Source organism: Trachypithecus francoisi, unplaced genomic scaffold (assembly GCF_009764315.1).
Source record: "Trachypithecus francoisi isolate TF-2019V2 unplaced genomic scaffold, Tfra_2.0 Lachesis_group0, whole genome shotgun sequence".
NCBI lineage: Eukaryota > Metazoa > Chordata > Mammalia > Primates > Cercopithecidae > Trachypithecus > Trachypithecus francoisi.
In genome coordinates, this window is record NW_022681453.1 from 196,046,806 (window position 1) to 196,064,585 (window position 17,780).

The following is a 17,780-nucleotide window of genomic DNA, read 5'->3' on the forward strand; positions in this document are numbered from 1 at the left end:
TCACAGGTGACTTTAAACAGGCCATCTTGTTTAGGTCCACGCTTAAATTTGTCTTTATAAAACATGTGACATTTTTACCTCATATACACACACCTTTAGAATCTTAAATAGCTGGAGAGTTTTCTCCAGGCACTGCTGGCTCCTGTTGGTTTGGTAACATTACTCCTGCTAACTTTGGTCATCTCCAGTAATACAGGTGTGCGCACGCACACACACACATACACACACACACACACATTCTCTTTCTTCCTCTTGATTGTCCCCCCACCACCACATGCAATCATAATGATACATTTTAGTTCCCAAACGCTCCTAATTTGTTTTGTTGTTTTGAGACAGGGGCTCACTCTGTCGCCAGGCTGGAGTGCAGTGACGCAATCTCAGCTCACGGCAACCTCCACTTCCCGGGTTCAAGCGATTCTCCTGCCTCAGCCTCCTGAGTAGTTGGGATCACAGCCACATGCCACCACGCCCAGCTAATTTGTGTATTTTTAGTAGAGACAGGATTTCACCATGTTGCCTAAGTTGGTCTCAAACTTCTGGCCTCAAGTGATCCGCCCGCCTCGGCCTCTCAAAGTGCTGGGATTACAGGCGTGAGCCACAGCACCCAGCCTCTGATTTGTGTATCCCATATTTTACAGATTTTTTAAACTAGTCAAATTTTACACTATTTTTACTTCCAAAAATAACAATAACCAGCATTATATGTACATATATGTCATGTACATATATGTGTGTACACGTGTCCTCATATGTAGTAATTACTATGACATAAGCCCCTGTAGTAGGTACCACCACCTTGAGGAAGTACAAAGCAAGAGAAGAACAACTATTTAAGAACTGGGTTTATATAACAGTGGTGTTATTGTCATTTTTGTCAACTGCTCTCCATTCATGCCTAATTATAGTGCAGCTTCAGAACAATTACATCATTAAATTTACATTTTGTGTGACTTCAATACTGAATGCCATTTTCTTTCAGAGCCCACTGAAAGTTTCCAGGCCATCTGCTTATGTGGCCCACCATTGTCCCAGTCACTCTGCAAACACATCAGTGCCCTCAGGTGGAGGGCTCCATGCTAGCTTCTGTGATGACAGAGGTGAATACTACCGGCTGCTTGTTCTAGAGCACCTACAATGTAACAAACTTGTAAATAAAATGAGCACATTATAGTACAGCATGTTAAGTGTTATAACAGAACCACAAGTAAAGAGACCAGAAAATCAGCACCTCTGCAGGGAATCTGACGAAGTCATGGAGAGGTGCCACCTGAACTGGGCTTTGAGGAATGAATAGGAGTTTTCCAGGCAAAGGGACCAGGGCAGGAATCATGATGTGCAGACACTCCAGATGGAAGCAGGTGTGCCTGGGGTTAGCGAGCTGCTCCCTGTGCAAGGAGCACAGGATATGGAAGATGGGGTCGCGACCTGGAGCTAAGGTGGTTGGCTGAGGCCGTATCATGAAGACCCTTGCATACCAAGGTGGGGATTTCATCCCGAGGTAGGAATAGGAGTAGCTTTGATTTGGGAGAGGAAGGCTCTGGAGATGGTATAAAAGGTAGCTTGGAGTTAAAAAAAATTTTTTTTAGTTCCATTTTTAGAAAAGAAGAGAAGATAAAACAATATTTCATGATCTTTTTTCCATCTTAATAAATACATGCTTCAACAATGCTTCTGTAGCTTGCAAAAAACACTATAGTGTTTAAGCAAACTGTTACATGGGGAGATTTTAGGTTATTTGTATTTCATTTTGTCTTTTTCATCTATTAGTTGTTATAAAAATTAGGCACAGATTCTTAATTACTTCCTTAAGATAAATCAGTCACAAAACTGCTGAGTTAAAGGTATGTACATTTTTCAGGCTTTAAATAAATCAGTTAAATTGTCCTCCAGAAAGGCTGTACCAATTTCTTTCCTCCTAGGAGTGTTTGAGAATGCCCGTTTGCCCAGCACCCAGTACAGATCAGTACAGACATACAATAAGCAATTTCTCACTGTATTAATGGACCTGTTTTTGCTAGTGAAGTTACACGTTCTTTTCCATTGCGGAGGCGGTGGCGGGAGGAGAGGACATTTGTATTTCTTCTTTTGTGAATTACCTGTTGCCCTTTATCCATTTTTCTACTGGTGTGTTCGCTTTTTTTTTTTTTTTTCTTGCTCTATAGGAGTTCTCTATATTTAAGTGCATCCTGTTGTTGCTATATGCGGTATAAATAAGTTCTTTCAATTTATTATTTCTGAACATGTCTAACTTCAATCCCTGGGAGAAGAGACAGGTTTGAATCCTCCACGGCACGTAGCTCAGTCTATCTTCTGAGGCAGGTGCTCAACGTATTTGCCAAGATGAGTGAATTATTTTTGTCCAAGCTACTTTACGAAACTCATTCTGCCCCACTCCAGAAATGGAAGGGATCCGTCAAATGCTCACACTCCCCGTGCTCACAGCAATGTCAGCATTGTCTCCTCGTTTCCTTCATTCATCTAACGAATGTTTACTGAGCCCCCGGTATGTGCCAGGTACTGTTCTTGGCACTAGGGAAACCGTAAAGGGCAAAATCTTTCATTCTAGTTGGGGGACACAGATAATAAAGAAAACAAATAAAATACGTATGATGTTCAATTGTGATCAGCACCGTAAAGTACATCAAAGAACAGAAGGGGAGACTGAATTTTTAAGCAGCATGGTCATGGCAGACCTCGCTGAGAAGGGACGTGAAGGTGGAGGTAGAGAGTTAGCCAAGTGGATATGCAGAGAAGGCTTCTGAGCAGACTGAGCAATGCACAGAAAGGTCCCAAGGCAAGAGCAGGCCCAGTGCATTCAAGGGACAAGAAAGACGCCAGTGTGGCTGTGGCGCAGTGAGCAAATGAAGGAGGCGGGGGAGGGCGCAGGTCATGTATGGCTTTGCAGGCGTTGTCAGAACTCTGCTTTTCTTCTGAGTGAAATGGGAGGACTGGAGCAAAGAAGTGGTGTGGTCTGCCTTATGTTGTAAAAAGACAGCCCTGGCTGACACATTGGGACTAGACTAGGGTGGGGGCAGAGCTGGAAACAGGGAGACCTGTAGTAGTGCAGGTGAGAGATGACGGCATCGTGGACCATCTTGGTGGTAGCACAGGAGATGCTGAGGAGGGGCCAGATTCTAGGCACGGTTTGATGGCAGTAGAGCCAGCAGAATTTCCTGGTGCAAAATGTGAGAGACAGGAATAAAGAACAGTGCCGAGGATTTCGGCTTCAGCAACTGAAGGACGCAATTGACATTAACTGAGATGGGGAAGATGCAGGTCGAGCAGGTCCAGAGGAAGAGATCAGAACTTCGATTTTAGAAAAACACTAATAATAGTAGCTGTATCTGTATATAAGGCTGGGCACAGGGGCTCATGCCTGTAATCCCAGCACTTTGTGAGTCTGAGACAGGATTGCTTGAGCTCAGGAGATCGAGACCAACCTGGTCAACATAGTAAAGCCCCTTCTTTACAAAAGAAGTACAAAAATTAGCCAGGTGTGGTGGCACATCTGTGGTCCCAGCTCCTCAGGAGGCTAAGATGGGAGGCTCACTGGAGCCTGGGAGGTTGAGGCTGCAGTGAGCCACGGTCGCACCACTGCACTGCAGTTTGGGTGAGAGTGAGACCCTGTCTCAATTTTAAAAAATAAATCGTTGTATCTAAGAGGTGGGATTATAGAAAATGTTTTCTTTCTCCTCTTCCCACTTCTTACTTTGCTTGGTCTTTGGAATTTTTCAAAATTTTGAAATCATAAACAAGTTTTACTTTAAAATTTATGTATTTATTTATTTATTTATGAGACAGAGTCTTGCCCTTTCACCCAGGCTGGAGTGCAGCGGCGGGATCTTGGGTCACTGCAACCTCTGCTTCTCAGGTTCAAGCAATTCTCCTGCCTCAGCCTCCCGAGTAGCTACGATTACAGGCACCTGCCACCACGCCCAGCTAATTTCTGTGTTTTTTGTAGAGACAGGGTTTCACCATGCTGGCCAGGCTGGTCTCAAACTCCTGACCTCGTGATCTGCCTGCCTCGGCCTCCCAAAGTGCTGGGATTACAGGCGCAAGCCGCCGCACCCAGCCACTTTCATTTTATTTATTTTTATTCATTTACTTTTTGGAGACAGGGTCTCACCTTGTCACCCAGGTTGGAGTGCAGAGGTGTGACCTCAGCTGATGGCAACCTCCATCTCCCGGGTTCAAGTGATCCTCCCACCTCAGCCTCATGAGTACCTGGGAATACAGGTGTCCACAATTACACCCAGCTAACTTTTGTATTTTTCATAGAGACAGGGCTTCACCATGTTGTTCAGGCCAGTCTCAAACCCCTGAGCTCAAGAGATCCACCCACTCCAGCCTCCCAAAGTGCTGGTATTACAGGCATGAGCCAGTGTGCCTGGCCAAGTTTTACTTTTATAATAAAAAACCATTTAATTTTTTTTAAAATAATAGCATGTAAGTTATAACATATAAGAAGAATAATTGAGGCTTGTGTCCAGAACTTGAAATTTAAATTTAGGTCAATTCCACATTCTCTGCGATCCCACCGCAGGCCAGACGCTCTGCTAGTTCAGGGGATACTGAGATGAACAAAGGTGGCCCCTGCCCTGCCGTAGCGCACTGTTCAACAGGCTCCAGGCCCGTCTCAGTAAATGCTCTCATCAAAGTGCAAACCAAGACCTGGGGGAGTGGAAGGAGGAGGTGCAGTGAGAATATCCACAATCCCTCTACGGTAAAAACGGCGAAAGCATACAGATCAATAGACAGCCTCTGGACCACACTGAGTGAATTTTATTGCAGGATGGAAGCAGACAGATGGCTGATCAGGTCTCTCTTGACTGAAACACAGAACATGTGCCAAGGTGAGTCCAAGGACACCTCTGGGAACAGGTGAAGCCCCTCCCCACATATATGCTCCGGTGACTGTGAGTGAGGGTCCTGTTGCCACTTCTGGGGTCAGGGGCTTGGACCGGCTGCCCTTCATGGGAAACTTCTGGGTACCTCTCGGCACAGTAACGCAGCTGCAGTCTGTTGGTGGGGGCCCAGGCCATGGGCAGCACCTTCTTTTGGCATACGGGACATGCCTGGCTGCAGCTGATGTCTGTTAGCCTCTCCTGATGCGCAGTAAGGAGACCTGGAAGTGAGGCACGTGGGCGTGGAGTCCCTGGTGGAGCTGGAGAACAAGGGAGCCAGGTGGCCCTTTCAGCCCATCTGACCCATGAGCTCGCCATAGGCAGAGGACAGGAAGGGACTGTGGGGCCGAGCGCATGTGGAGGACGGCAACGCTTCCTGGGCCTCTTACATGCTGGACACAGGCTGGTGCTTCACACACATGTCATCTAAACCTCACAGAAACCTTATAAAGCAGGTGTTACGATCCTCATTTTATAAGGGATGAAAGTTGCATAGAATAACTTATTCAAGATCACACAGTTGGGAACTAGAATTCACACCCAGATCTAGCTCGTTCCGACACTCAATGTCTAATTCCTGAGCCCAAACCGTGGCTGTCCCCGGACGAGAACTGACGCCCAACCCTACAGGGCCTGGTGCCTGCGCCTCAGCTGCCTGACCTGCTCCTGATCACCCGGTTTCTTTCCGATTCCTGAAATCGTTTCCGGTTTGGGAACACAGACCTGAGATTCAAAACCGGCTTCCCCGCTAGGTGCGGTGGCTCACGCCAATAATCCCAGTGCTTTGGGAGGTTGAGGCGGGTGGGTCACCTGATGTCAGGAGTTCAAGACCAACCTGACCAACATGGAGAAACCCTGTCTCTACTAAAAATACAAAAATTAGCCGGGAGTGGTGGCGGGCACCTGTAATCCCAGCTACTCGGGAGACTGAGGCAGGAGAATCGCTTGAACCTGGGAGGCGGAGGTTGCAGTGAGCCGAGATCGCGCCATTGCACTCAATTGCACTCTGGACAACAGAGCGAGAATCTGTCTCAAGAAAAAGAAGAGAAAGAGAAAGAGAAAGAGAGAAAGAGAAAAAGAAAAAGAAAAAAAACTGGCTTTCCAGCCAGGCGCAATGACTCACGCCTGTAATCCCAGCACTTTGGGAGGCTGAGGTGGGTGGATCACAAGGTCAAGAGTTCGAGACTAGCCTGGCTAGTCTAGATGGAGACTAGATGGTGAAACCTGAAACCTTGTCTCTACTAAACATATAAAAATTAGCCGGTTTGCTGGCGCGGGCTTGTAATCCCAGCTACACGGGATGCGGAGGCAGGAGAATGTCTTGAACCTGGGAGGTGGAGGTTGCAGTGAGCCGAGATTGCACCACCGCACTCCAGCCTGGGCAACAGAGGAAGACACAGTCTCAGAAAACAAAACAAAACAAAACAAAACAAAAACAACTTTCCTCTTCCACAAGGATTCACACTCGCTACTTTGACTGTCACGTGCCAGGGGCATTTGTCATTTATTTGGCCATCGGGTATCGAATCTCCGTGCTATGTTTAGGGAACTCCTTGCGGTGGGAGTCTTGATGGGCCTCGCTGCCACTAAGAGAACTCCAAGGATGCAGATATCCCTTCTTCCCATCCCCTGGCACCTGGCTGTGGACTCACGGGAGCACAAGGGCTAAGCTTGGCCTATCAAATGTTCCTACTCAGGACTTTGGCTCTGGAGCAAAAAGTCCAGTGAGACAAAAAGGCAGCGAGAACCCGTGTGAACGTGTGCGCAGGCCGCATGACGCCCGTCGGCTGTGGCAGCATCCAATAGTGACTCACCAGCAAGAGGGACAGTGTCCCAGCCAGCGTGACCCCACTCTCTGGCCCCCAGAGCCCCTGCACTCCCTGGGAGTCCTCCTGCCTATTTTCCGAGCCTGCTGTCCTGGCATTGCTTTGATTCTATGCACTCTGGGATCCTGCCAACAAATCCCCCTTTTACTTATGACAGACAGAGGTTTTCTTTCGCCTATAATAAAGGCTCCCACTCTCCACGGACGTATCTTGCTTCCCTCTGCAAAGGGCAATCACTTCCACCTGTCCAGCCCGGCTATGAACTCTACACCTGGCATAAGACCCCCAGCCAGCATCTCTGCCAGGTTTACCCTTGCAAGGGATGACAATAAGTCTGAGCCACTTTTAAGTGGTACGGCCCCCATTGACTGTGAGAGGTGCTAAATGCAAGCTTTGGGTATTGACAAGGGCACTGCCAAAGAGGCAATCCACGTTAGACTGTGTGCCAGGCCTGTTTTCACTGGTCACGTTTGTGAGCAGAGCTTAGATACTTACCGTCATGTCCCATCTGCTACCTTGTACCGCACAGCAGTAGAACCACCCGCCCCTCAGCGAGGCCAGGCCCGTGAAATCTGCACGGAGCTGACCCAGCCTAACCTTCCAACAAGCCACAGCATCCGCATCCTCGAGAGCCCCGGCCCCGGAATTTCAGCCACAGCATCTGCATCCCCAAGAGCCCTGGCCCCGGAATTTCAGCCACAGCATCTGCATCCCCAAGAGCCCTGGCCCCGGAATTTCAGCCACAGCATCTGCATCCCCAAGAGCCCTGGCCCCGGAATTTCACCATCAGAAGTTCTGTCCAGTGGGCTTCAGGAGAATTTTCCCGACTTGTACAAATGCATCCCAGTCTTGGTCCTCATCTAGAGTGTACGTCTCTGGGGTTTTTCTGCCTAGCCTCCCTGTTTTCTTGGGGCTTGTCCTTCCTCTATGGGATCCTGATTGGGTTGTCAGTCATGGTGGCCCTGGCAGGCCATGGAGACCTGCCCTTCCCCAGATGACATGAAAATTTGGGGAGAGGGGCCCAGGCGCGGTGGCTCATGCCTGTAATCCCAGCACTTTGGGAGGCCGAGATGGGCGGATCACGAGGTCAGGAGATCAAGACTATCCTGGCTAACCCGGTGAAACCCAGTCTCTACTAAAAAATACAAAAAAATTAGCCGGCCGTGGTGGCGGGCACCTTCAGTCCTAGCTACTCGGGAGGCTGAGGCAGGAAAATGGCGTGAACCCGGGAGGCGGAGCTTGCAGTGAGCCAAGATCACACCACTGCACTCCAGCCTAGGTGACAGAGTGAGAGTTCGTCTCAAAAAAAAAAAGAGAGAGAGAGAAAAGAAAAGAAAATTTGGGGAGAGGGAAGTGCCTTGTGAATCTATGGCTAACAAGGCTGCCTTTTCATACATGTGAAGACAGACTCTGAAGAATGAAGGGAGTAGAGCTAAGACAGGGAGAGAAAGAGAAAATCCCCGTGATCGCGTTTGAGCTGCCGGATCCAGCCATACTGAAGCTGAGGAGACGCTTCTAGGTTTCCCAGACCCTGCCGTTTTTGTTTGTTTGTTTGTTTGTTTGTTTCATAAACTGCTCTGACTTGAGTTTCTGCCACTTACAACCAAGAGTCCTGCCTACCCTCCCATCAATATCACTGACCTTCTCCTCAGAGGCCAGAAGGCCAAGCTTCCCAGGACCAGAAGAAATCGGGGGTTGGGCAGTCATGTGTTTACATTGCGGAGAAGGAAATGAAGAACTCGGAGAAGGCAGGCAGAAGCAAAGCCAGGCAGAGATCCTCCGATTCAGTTCCTAATTCTCTGTAAGAAACGAGACTCCCGGCCGGGCGTGGTGGCTCAAGCCTGTAATCCCGGCACTTTGGGAGGCCGAGACGGGCGGATCACGAGGTCAGGAGATCGAGATCATCCTGGCTAACACGGTGAAACCCCGTCTCTACTAAAAATACAAAAAAACTAGCCAGGCGAGGTGGCGGGCGCCTGTAGTCCCAGCTACTCGGGAGGCTGAGGCAGGAGAATGGCGTAAACCCGGGAGGCGGAGCTTGCAGTGAGCTGAGATCCGGCCACTGCAGTCCAGCCCGGGCGACAGAGCGAGACTCCGTCTCAAAAAAAAAAAAAAAAAAAAAAGAAACGAGACTCCCTTCCAAGTGCGGCAGCTGCTCTTCTGTGTCCTGCGGGTCTTCCTGGCAGCCTCTGCAAACCTCACCCCTTCCTCTACTCCCCTGGCCCAGAAAGTGTCCACTCACCTGCTGCATCAGCCTCTCTGCCACTCTGGGGTCAGTGAGGTCTTCCGAGGAGGCCACACTCAGCCGCAGGAGGAAGAAACCTACATTTTCACCTGCAAATGGAGAACAGTAAGATGAAAAGCAGGGCTGGGTACGGTGGCTCACACCTGTAATCCCAGCACTTTGGGAGGGCGAGGCAGGTGGATCACCTGAGGTCAGGAGTTTGAGACCAGCCTGGCCAGCATGGTGAAACACTGTCTCTACTAAAAATACAAAAATCAGCTGGGCGTGGTGGCTCACGCCTGTCATTCCAGCTACTCAGGAGGCTGAGGTGGGAGGATCACCTGAGCCCTAGAGGTAGAGGTTGCAGTGAGTCGAGATCACGCCATTGCACTCCAGCCTGGGTGACAGAGTGAGACTCTGTCTCAAAAAAAAAAAAAAAAAAAAAAAAGGTCCTGTTTACTGCAGCGCTGTTTGTCATAATGAAATACTAGAAACGACCTAAGGGTCCATCCATGCAGAACTGGCTAAACAAGTGATGGTAAAACAAAACAGAATGAAGAAAGAATAGCTTTCTGAAGGACGGGGAAGCAGGGAGGGGCTGATCAAGGGGGTGACATTTCAGTTATGCAAGATGAGTGAGTTCCAGCGACCTGCTGTGCCGCACCGTGGGTAACAATACTGTATCGCAGCCTCTCAGAGTGCAGATCTCATGGTAAGTGTTCAAACCACAGTAAAGACAATTTTATTCACTGGTCAGTAAAACTAAGGCAATAAGCTTGGGAGGGGTGGCTCACCCCTGTAATCCCAGCACTGTGGGAGCCCGAGGTGGGCAGATCACCCGAGGTCAGGAGTTCAAGACCAGCCTGGCCAACATGGGGAAACCCCATCTCTACTAAAAATAAAAATTAGCTGGTGTGGTGGTGCACGCCTGTAATTCCAGCTACTCGGGAGGCTGAGGAAGGAGAATCACTTGAACCTGGGAGGCAGAGATTGCGGTGAGCCGAGATCGCACCATTGCACTCCAGCCTGGGCAATAAGAGCAAAACTCTGTCTCAAAAAAAGAAAAGAAAAGAAAAGAAACAATCCCACAGGTTACACGTGTGGAGAGAACTGGCTGGGGGCACAGCCAGAGGAGGAAGACATTTTATGATGTACCTTTTTATGCTAATCAACCAATAATAAAGGTATTTTTCTTTCCAGGACAGTTTAGCTACCATCTTTAGCCCTGTCAGATGGGGTCGTGTTACCCACCTCATAAGGCTGTTTTGAAGGTTAAATAGAGGAGATAACATACATGAAACTGGTGGCACTGCCTGGCATCAGAGAGAACGTTCAGCGGGGGCCAATGCTTCCTGGGTGTGAAACATGTTTATATCACCCCTGCCTACAATACAAAAGGTATTCAATAATATCTTTACTTATTGAGTGGCTGTGATTAATGTTTGTATCCTCACCTCCCCCAGAAAGGTGGGAGCAAGCTGTGGATACACAGAGATGAGATCCAAGGGCAGAGTGACAGGAAGCGGAGGTGGAGGCTACAGGCTGGCCAGAAGCTGGACTGACCAAGCAGCCTCTGACAATGAACTCTCCCCTGAGAAGTCCCTGTTTGTTGCCTTGGAGATGTAGCTTTAAACTCCCAAGCCTTTGCTGTATTTGTTTGTTTGTTTATTTTTGCGATGGAGTTTCACTCTCATCACCCAGGCTGGAGGGCAGCGGCGTGATCTCGGCTCACTTCAACCTCCACCTCCTGGGTTCAAGCGATTCTCCTGCCTCAGCCTCCTGAGTAGCTGGGATGACAGGCGTGCGCCACCGCACCCGGTTCATTTTCAAATTTTTAGTAGAGACGGGATTTCACTGTGTTGGCCAGGCTGGTCTTACACTCCTAACCTCAGGTGATTTACCCTCCTGGGCCTCCCAAAGTGCTGGCGTTACAGGCGTGAGCCACCGCTCCCGGCCTGTATTCATTTATTTTAAGTCACTATGTATGGCATAAATCCCAGGAAATGCATCCAGCAGGCCCCACTTTCATGGGGTCCCAGCCCATCAGAGAGCAGCAGCTTGGGCCTCATGCCTGCATGCTGCTCCTCTGTGTGGCTATGGCTGGAATAGAAGCTTCCAGAGCTGCTCAACAGTGAACTTCATAGGTCAGAGCTGGACAGGACTTCGGTGCCCATCCCAACCCTCTCCAACTACAGGTGGGTAAACTGAGGCCTGGAGAGGGAGAGGGACTTGCCCAAGGTCACTCGGGTTGTTAGAGGCAGAGCTGAGACCAAAAACCATTTTTCCAGACTTCCATCTCCACCTCTTTCCATACACAACCCTCCATCTGCCTTTTCCTGATTTCGCCAAGAACCACTAGAAGATCACGAAGCGGCAACATCAGGGGCAGGCTCCGAACAGGCTCCAGATCCTTCCTTCCTCTCCACTCCTCAAGCGCAGAGACGTCCTGGAAACTCAGCATCCCAAATCCCCAAAGATCACCAGCAGGAGCCACTTACCTGTACTTACGTCTGTGGTCGGCCTCGTCTGAGCAGTGGTGGGCGTGGCTGTTGGAGGCTTCATCGGGGTCTTCGCTGAGGTTGTGGTCTTGGCTAAGGTGCTGTTCGTCCCTCGGCTGCTGTTGGCTGTAGCTGGAGGGACAGAAGGAAGAGGGTCCCTGCTGGTGGGGAAGGGTCCTTTGGTTGTGATGTCCGTGGTCGGTGTCTCTGAAGGGGTGAAGTTCTTGATGGTGGCTTTTGAGGTGCTGTAGGAGGAAGCAGAGCACCCAGCAAAGGAAGCTGTTTTGCCCACTGCTGACCCAGCCTCTGTGGAGACGAGAGCTGCTCCTGAGACTTTGACGTAACTTGGTGTCTCAACAGAGAGGGCTGAGGTTTCTTCCAGGGGATTCCTGCTAACTGTGGCCAGAGTTCCACTGACGGTCGTGGCCCTGGGTGCTGTCACTTCTCTTTCTGTGGCGCTGTTGGTGGGGAGTGGGGTCCCAACCGTGGCATCAGGTGCGGTTGACTCTGTGGTGCCGGCTGTGGACAGGGTCTCGGCAGAGGCTGTGGCCTCGGTGCTGTGTGGTTTTGCATCAGTGGAGTCAGGCAGAGCTGGTGGATTGGAGGTGGGCGAGGCCTTCACCCCTTCCGTGGGGCTGTGATCTGTGTCTGAGGCCCCAGGGATGCTGGAAGTCGTTGTTTCTATTTCTGTGATGCTGGAATTGATAACCTCGACGAGAGTGAAGGTCACCAGGGCTTCAGCGAGGAGAGTGACGCCAGATCCCAGGGACCGTGAGGGGGTGATGGTTGGATGGGGGCCGTCGGAAGAGGCGCTGCTGTCTGAGGCCAGGCCCTTAGCTTCTGTGGAGGTGTGAGCCAATGTCGATTGGCTCTTCAGAGCTATCATCGGTGTCTTTGCCTCTTCAGAGCTATCATCGGTGCGAAGGGTGTCGGAGACGGCTTCCTCGGGATCACTGCCTGTGACGGTCTCAGTTGTGGTCGTTCCAGGTCCCTCGGGGCCGCCAGTGGTGGCTGATGTGTCCGCAGAGGTGGTGATCAGCACCATGCAGTCGGGAGGTGTTTCTGTGGAAGTCCTGGTCTCTGTTGCAGGGGAGACGCTCTCGGTTCCCCCGGTCTCTGCCTCTGGAGTGGGGCCGGCTGGGGTTGAGGACCTACAGGAGCTCTCAGCACTCAGAGTCTGAGTTTCCAGAGTGGCGTGGCCTGGTGCTGGAGTCATAGCGAGCACTTCTGTGTCATCCACTGTCATCGCAGCGTCTGCTCTGCGGCTGCTGGGGCCTGTGTTGGTTAAGATTGACTTGGTGAGCCTGGGTTCCAGTGGACTTCACACAAGCGATTTCGTTTATACCCTGGGCACTTCTGGGAGGAGGGTGGGGAGGGGAAGTGCTGTTACCTCCTTTTTCATCTACATAAGCGAACAAGAAGGAGGCAGTCCTGGGAAGCCCAGGCCCGTGTGGCAGCCACAGAGCTGGGGTTGCCATGACCGGCGTCTTCTGAAGCCCTGGCAACTCACTAGGAGCCAGCAAGCCCCGGGATCTGGGGGCTCTCGGCCTGTGTCTTTAACAGGGGATGAGTGGGGCCAGCGTCCACCTTCCAGGGTGAGCCAAGAAGGCAGAGCAGCGTCCAGGACTCGCAGAGCTTTCTGAACCTGTGTCCCCTTCCCCGGCCACTTTTCTCATCCAACACATACTTCCCCATGGAAGTCAAAACCCTTAAAAGATGAGAAAGGCCTATGATTCTGCCTTTCGGGGTGGCTGGGTGGACTGAAGGGAGGAACCTCCAGAGACAGGGTGGGCAGTGCTGCTGCCAAAGTGAGGGAGCCGGCAGAGTCCTTGGGGCTCCGGCAAGGGAAACAGGGTGCCCCACCCTGCCAAGGCCCCTCCTGAATGAGAGCTGAGAACTGCAGGGTTGGAGCCCAGGAACCATAGGAACTGTGGCCAGGCATTTTCCACAGGACACAGGGAGCCGGCTCAGACGAAACCTAGCCTTTTAGAGAGCGGCTGCTGCCACTTCTGCCTCGAGCAGAGGCCTGTTCCCTTGACTGGCCCTGAGGTGGGAGGAATGGGGGCCCCCGAGGGAGGCTGCGGTAGGATATTTTCCCCAGAGACAGGATCTTGCTCTGTTGCCCAGGCAGGTCTTGAATTCCTGGGCTCAAGTGGTCCTCCTGCCTCAGCCTCTTGAGTAGTTTACTGCGAGATCTTTTCTGGCCTGAGAAAGGGGGGTGCCCCTCCTGTCCAGAGGGAGATCGGGCTCCCTGTGAGGAGGCCAAGGAGCCTCTTGGAGAGAGCTTCTAGGTTTAACAAATAAAAATACAGGGTACTCAGTTAAATTTGAACTTGCATTTCAGATAAATGACGAATAACTTTTTAGCATGAGTATTTCTCATGCAATATTGGCTACATACTTACACTAAAAAAAAAAAAAAAAAAAAAAAATTGTTGCCTGAAATTCAAATGTAACTGGATGCCCTGTGTTTAATGTAGTAATCCCAGCCTTGGAAGGAAAAGGATCAAATACAAATCCCCTCATTTCTCTGAGCCTTCTGGGTCCAGCCCACACAGCTAGAAGCCCAAAGGTGGCACTCTTGGAGTCTGACCTCCCCTGGCACATGGTTTGAGATAGTCTTGACCCAGCTGCACTGGTCCAAAAGTAGCCCATAGACCCCCAAGGAGGCCTAGAACCTCTCCCCAGGGCGTCAGGATGGGGCCCCAGGTCCCGGCTGGTTGTCCTGTGGACCTCAGGGAATGACGAGGCAGGAGTCAAGAGCCTTGGTTGCAGCTGCCGCTGTGCTGCCCACTACTGGCTCTGGGGCTGGATGACTCGGCCTCCTACTAGCCCGGCCAGTCTCTAGACCCCTCCCAGCCTCCATGTCCTCACCTGAGAAAACAGGGTCACAATACCTGCCTTGCCAAGGTGGTGAGGACCAGCGGAGAAGGTGAAAGGGAAAACCCTTATATTCCGAAGCCCACAAGGTAAGCATCCCTCCCCCGTGGAGTCCTCTCCCTGGCCACCTGAAAGCACGCACAGTCGATGTGACTATAGTGAGGAGTACGGGCTGCACCCCCAGGCAGTGCGGCGAGTCCTGGGCACCCGCTGCCACCACTGGTCCACTGCAGCCCAGCTGCGCACACAAATCTCACCTTTGCAGGAACTGTTCATCTGCCTTCATAATACAGTTTCTTCTCCCCACTTCAAGACCTGAGATCATTTCTCTGAGCCTTCTTGGTCCAGCCCACACAGCTAGAAGCCCAGAGTGGTGCCCTTGGAGCCTGACTTCCCCTGGCACATTTTCCAGCTTTTCCAGGAGCCCTGGGGTGTCAGTTTTGCTGTGAAACCTCCTCATGCTCCCCAAGCCCACAGCCTTTTGGGTCCGGGGGGTCTTCTCAAATACAACAAAGCCCAGCCCAGCCCAGCCCCTCGGTAGCTCTGGAACACTGCAGCACTCCTGGTACAATCTTCAAATCTGGTGGAGAGGAAAGCAGGTGGACTTCAGACCCTGAGTTGGAGAACCTGCTCTCTGCCCTGTGACCCTGGCCAAGTCTCTCAGCTCCAAGCCTGCATTTCCGCATCTGTAAGGTGGAGCTAACAGGACACGTGCAGCATGAACCAGGCCACGGTGAGCACAGGCAGGAGGCCGCGGCGTGCAGTGCTCAGGCCTGTGTGGAGTCAGATCCTGGCTCCGAGTAAGAGTCATTGGATCCCCAGAAGCACAGTGGCCTCATCCTTAAAGCAGTGAAGGTCGGGGTGGTCAGAACAGGGCCATCTTGTAGGGCCATTGTGAGGGTTAAAAATATAATGATAATGATGCATTAAAGTAGGTTCCTCAGTCCTAACAAATGTGCCACTCTGGGGGGGATGTTGATGATGGGGGAGGCTGTAAGTGGTGGGGATGGGAACTCGATACTCTCCACTCAAGTTTTTTTGTTTGTTTGTTTTTTAAACAGTTTCACTCTGTTGCCCAGGCTGAAGTGCAGTGGCATGATCTTGGCTCACTGCAACCTCCACCTCCCAGGTTCAAGCAATTCTCCTGCCTCAGCCTCCTGAGTAGCTGGGATTACAGGCACCTGCTACCACATCCCACTAATTTTGTATTTTTAGTAGAGACGGGGTTTCTCCATGTTGGTCAGGCTGGTCTCAAACTCCTGACCTCAGGTGATCCACCCGCCTCAGCCTCCCAAAATGCTGGGATTACAGGTGTGAGCCATCGCACCCGGCCTCTCAACTCAACGTTTAGAGGAAACCTAGAACTGCTCTAAAATAAAATAAAAAAAAAAATAAAATAAATCCCCCCCTTTTTTAATGTATGTGATGAGTTTGGCACAACTCCTATTAGCGACAGGTCAGGGTTCGTTCCCGTCTTTCACAAAAGCCCGGCCTCTCAGCGTCCACCCTTCCCAAGCAGTTTGTGGTAGTCGGACTTTTCACTCCATATCTGTATTTTGAAGGAAATCCATGCCAGGTAATAAACTTGGAGGAGTCCGAATCTTGTTGAGCCACATTCTTCAGCTTTCTGCACAATGATCGCCAGCTGGCACCTCCCTGCACCCACCTCCCCGCCCCACTCACTCTCCATGTTCATAAAGACAGACTCTCAGCCACCTCTTACCATGGCAGCGCCATGCAGGCTTACACTCACACACACCGTCATCCGCACACTCTTTATCATCAATGATAGCACTTCACAGGTAGCACCATGGTTCCTTATAATCAACCCAAGAGGGCCTGCCCTTGCCCACACTGAAATTCACTCCCAGAGCCTCATGACGGGAGGCGCCCACCAGGCCCCTCTGGCCTCCTTACCTGCAGAGCTCCCAGAGACCGCAACCTCCCAGCAGAAGAAGAAAAGGGGCAGAGCCAGACCCCAGAGACGGCCCATCCTAGCCGGCCACTGCCACTGCAGAACTGCTGGCTGTCTCACAGGTACCTTTTCCTGCTTCCTCAAGCCAGGGAGGAGGGGCCACCTCCTGCCGAGGTGTGTGACTGGCTAGTTTCCAGGATGTGGCCACACAAATGTGCAGGCTGAGGGCTGGCAGGTTGAGGCTGTCAGCAAGCTGACCCCCCTGCCTTCCTGGCCCAGTAAACTTTTAACTCCACTGAAATTTGATTTGAAGATGTGGAATCACTAGCATTTTTTTTTTTTTTTTTTTGAGCTGGAGTCTCACTCTGTTGCCCAGGCTGGAGTGTACAGCAGTGAGATCTCAGCTCACTGAAACCTCTTCCTCCCGGGATCAAGCAGTTCTCCTGCCTCAGCCGCCCGAGTAGTTGGGATTACAGGCGTGCGCCACCACGCCCAGCTAATTTTTGTATTTATGGTAGAGACGGGGTTTCACCATACTGGCCAGGCTTGTCTTGAACCCCTGACCTCAGGTGATCCGCCCGCCTTGGCCTCCCAAAGTGCTGGGATGACAGGCCTGAGCCACCGCGCCCAGCCACATCACTTCCACAGTGACACTGACCCTCAGTCTTGTGCTGGGAAGGCCACAGGAGGTCCCATTTCACCACCTCCCCTCCTGTGCCTGGAGCTGGGGCTTTAAGTCAGACCCGGGCTTCATTCCGGGTCCTGGGCATGATTAACTCTATCTCCAAGGGCGAAATTCAGAGTCAGGCTGAACATTCTCTTCCTGCTCTGTAAATGGATAAACCCTAGCTCGCTGGGCTGCTGTCGTAAGGATGACATGCGATAGTAAAGCTCTTACACAGTGCCTGCCACACAGTTGATGCTCATCAAAAATATATACATCTTAGGTGCTCAGTGAGTGAGTGAGAACCCTGACATCTGCTCTGATCCTCAAGCACTGGGGAGAAGAGACAGGTCCCCGGTGTGGGACAAGACTAATTTCTAACATCCTTCCATCTTCATCATCCTGTGATTCTGCATCCCAGTCAAAGCCAGGAACATTGGCCAGGCTGAGGCACGGGGCTGGGAAGAGAGAAGAGGTAAGCACGCTTATCTGAGTCTCAAGGCCTAGGAAGAGAGGACGCAGGGGGGTGATGACTCAGAGAAGCTAAAGATTCAGCTGTGAGAAGGGACATGCAGTTACTGAATATATTTCCAAACGCCAGAGAGAAGCTTCTTACTCCCTCCGTGTGCCACAGACATGGACTGTTGTGGCCACTGGCCGGTGACCAGACAAGGCAGCTTGGGAATTTCAGGGCAGGAGCGCTGATGAAGGCCGCTCTTGGGTAGAAGAAAGCCTGCTGGATCCACACGAGGGAATCACAACATCTCAGACCTGGAAAGAACTTTAAAACCAGGCCGGGTGCAGTGGCTCACGCCTGTAACCCCAGCATTTGAGAGGCCAAGGTGGGCAGAGCACTTGAGGCCAGG

General features: G+C 51.2%; 1 protein-coding gene across 5 annotated transcripts; it reads right to left on the reverse strand.

Annotated features, from left to right (window-relative positions):
* Positions 1-870: 870 nt before the first annotated feature.
* MUC20 (mucin 20, cell surface associated) lies at positions 871-16,428 on the reverse strand. 5 transcript variants are annotated; one of them, XM_033213225.1, is made up of 4 exons: positions 16,253-16,428; positions 11,456-12,730; positions 8,976-9,067; positions 871-1,132 (listed from the first exon to the last, which is right to left on the reverse strand). In XM_033213225.1, exons 1-4 carry the CDS (start codon positions 16,326-16,328, stop codon positions 1,124-1,126), a joined length of 1,452 nt encoding a protein of 483 aa, XP_033069116.1. In that variant the 5' UTR covers positions 16,329-16,428; the 3' UTR covers positions 871-1,123. The 5 variants fall into 5 exon arrangements, with proteins under 5 accessions (XP_033069116.1, XP_033069114.1, XP_033069113.1 ...); XM_033213223.1 differs by lacking the exon at positions 871-1,132 and adding an exon at positions 4,766-5,128; XM_033213222.1 differs by lacking the exon at positions 871-1,132 and adding an exon at positions 4,766-5,167.
* Positions 16,429-17,780: the final 1,352 nt, after the last annotated feature.

Bases quoted from the DNA above. Each gene is read 5' to 3' on its own strand.
- MUC20 (XM_033213222.1), bottom strand. From the start codon at position 16,328: ATGGGCCGTCTCTGGGGTCTGGCTCTGCCCCTTTTCTTCTTCTGCTGG. The intron at 9,068-11,455 runs GTAAGTGGCTCC...CTCCATTTGCAG, and splicing joins GACCACAGACGTAAGTACAG to GTGAAAATGTAGGTTTCTTC. The intron at 5,168-8,975 runs GTGAGTGGACAC...CTTGTTCTCCAG, and splicing joins CAGAGAGGCTGATGCAGCAG to CTCCACCAGGGACTCCACGC.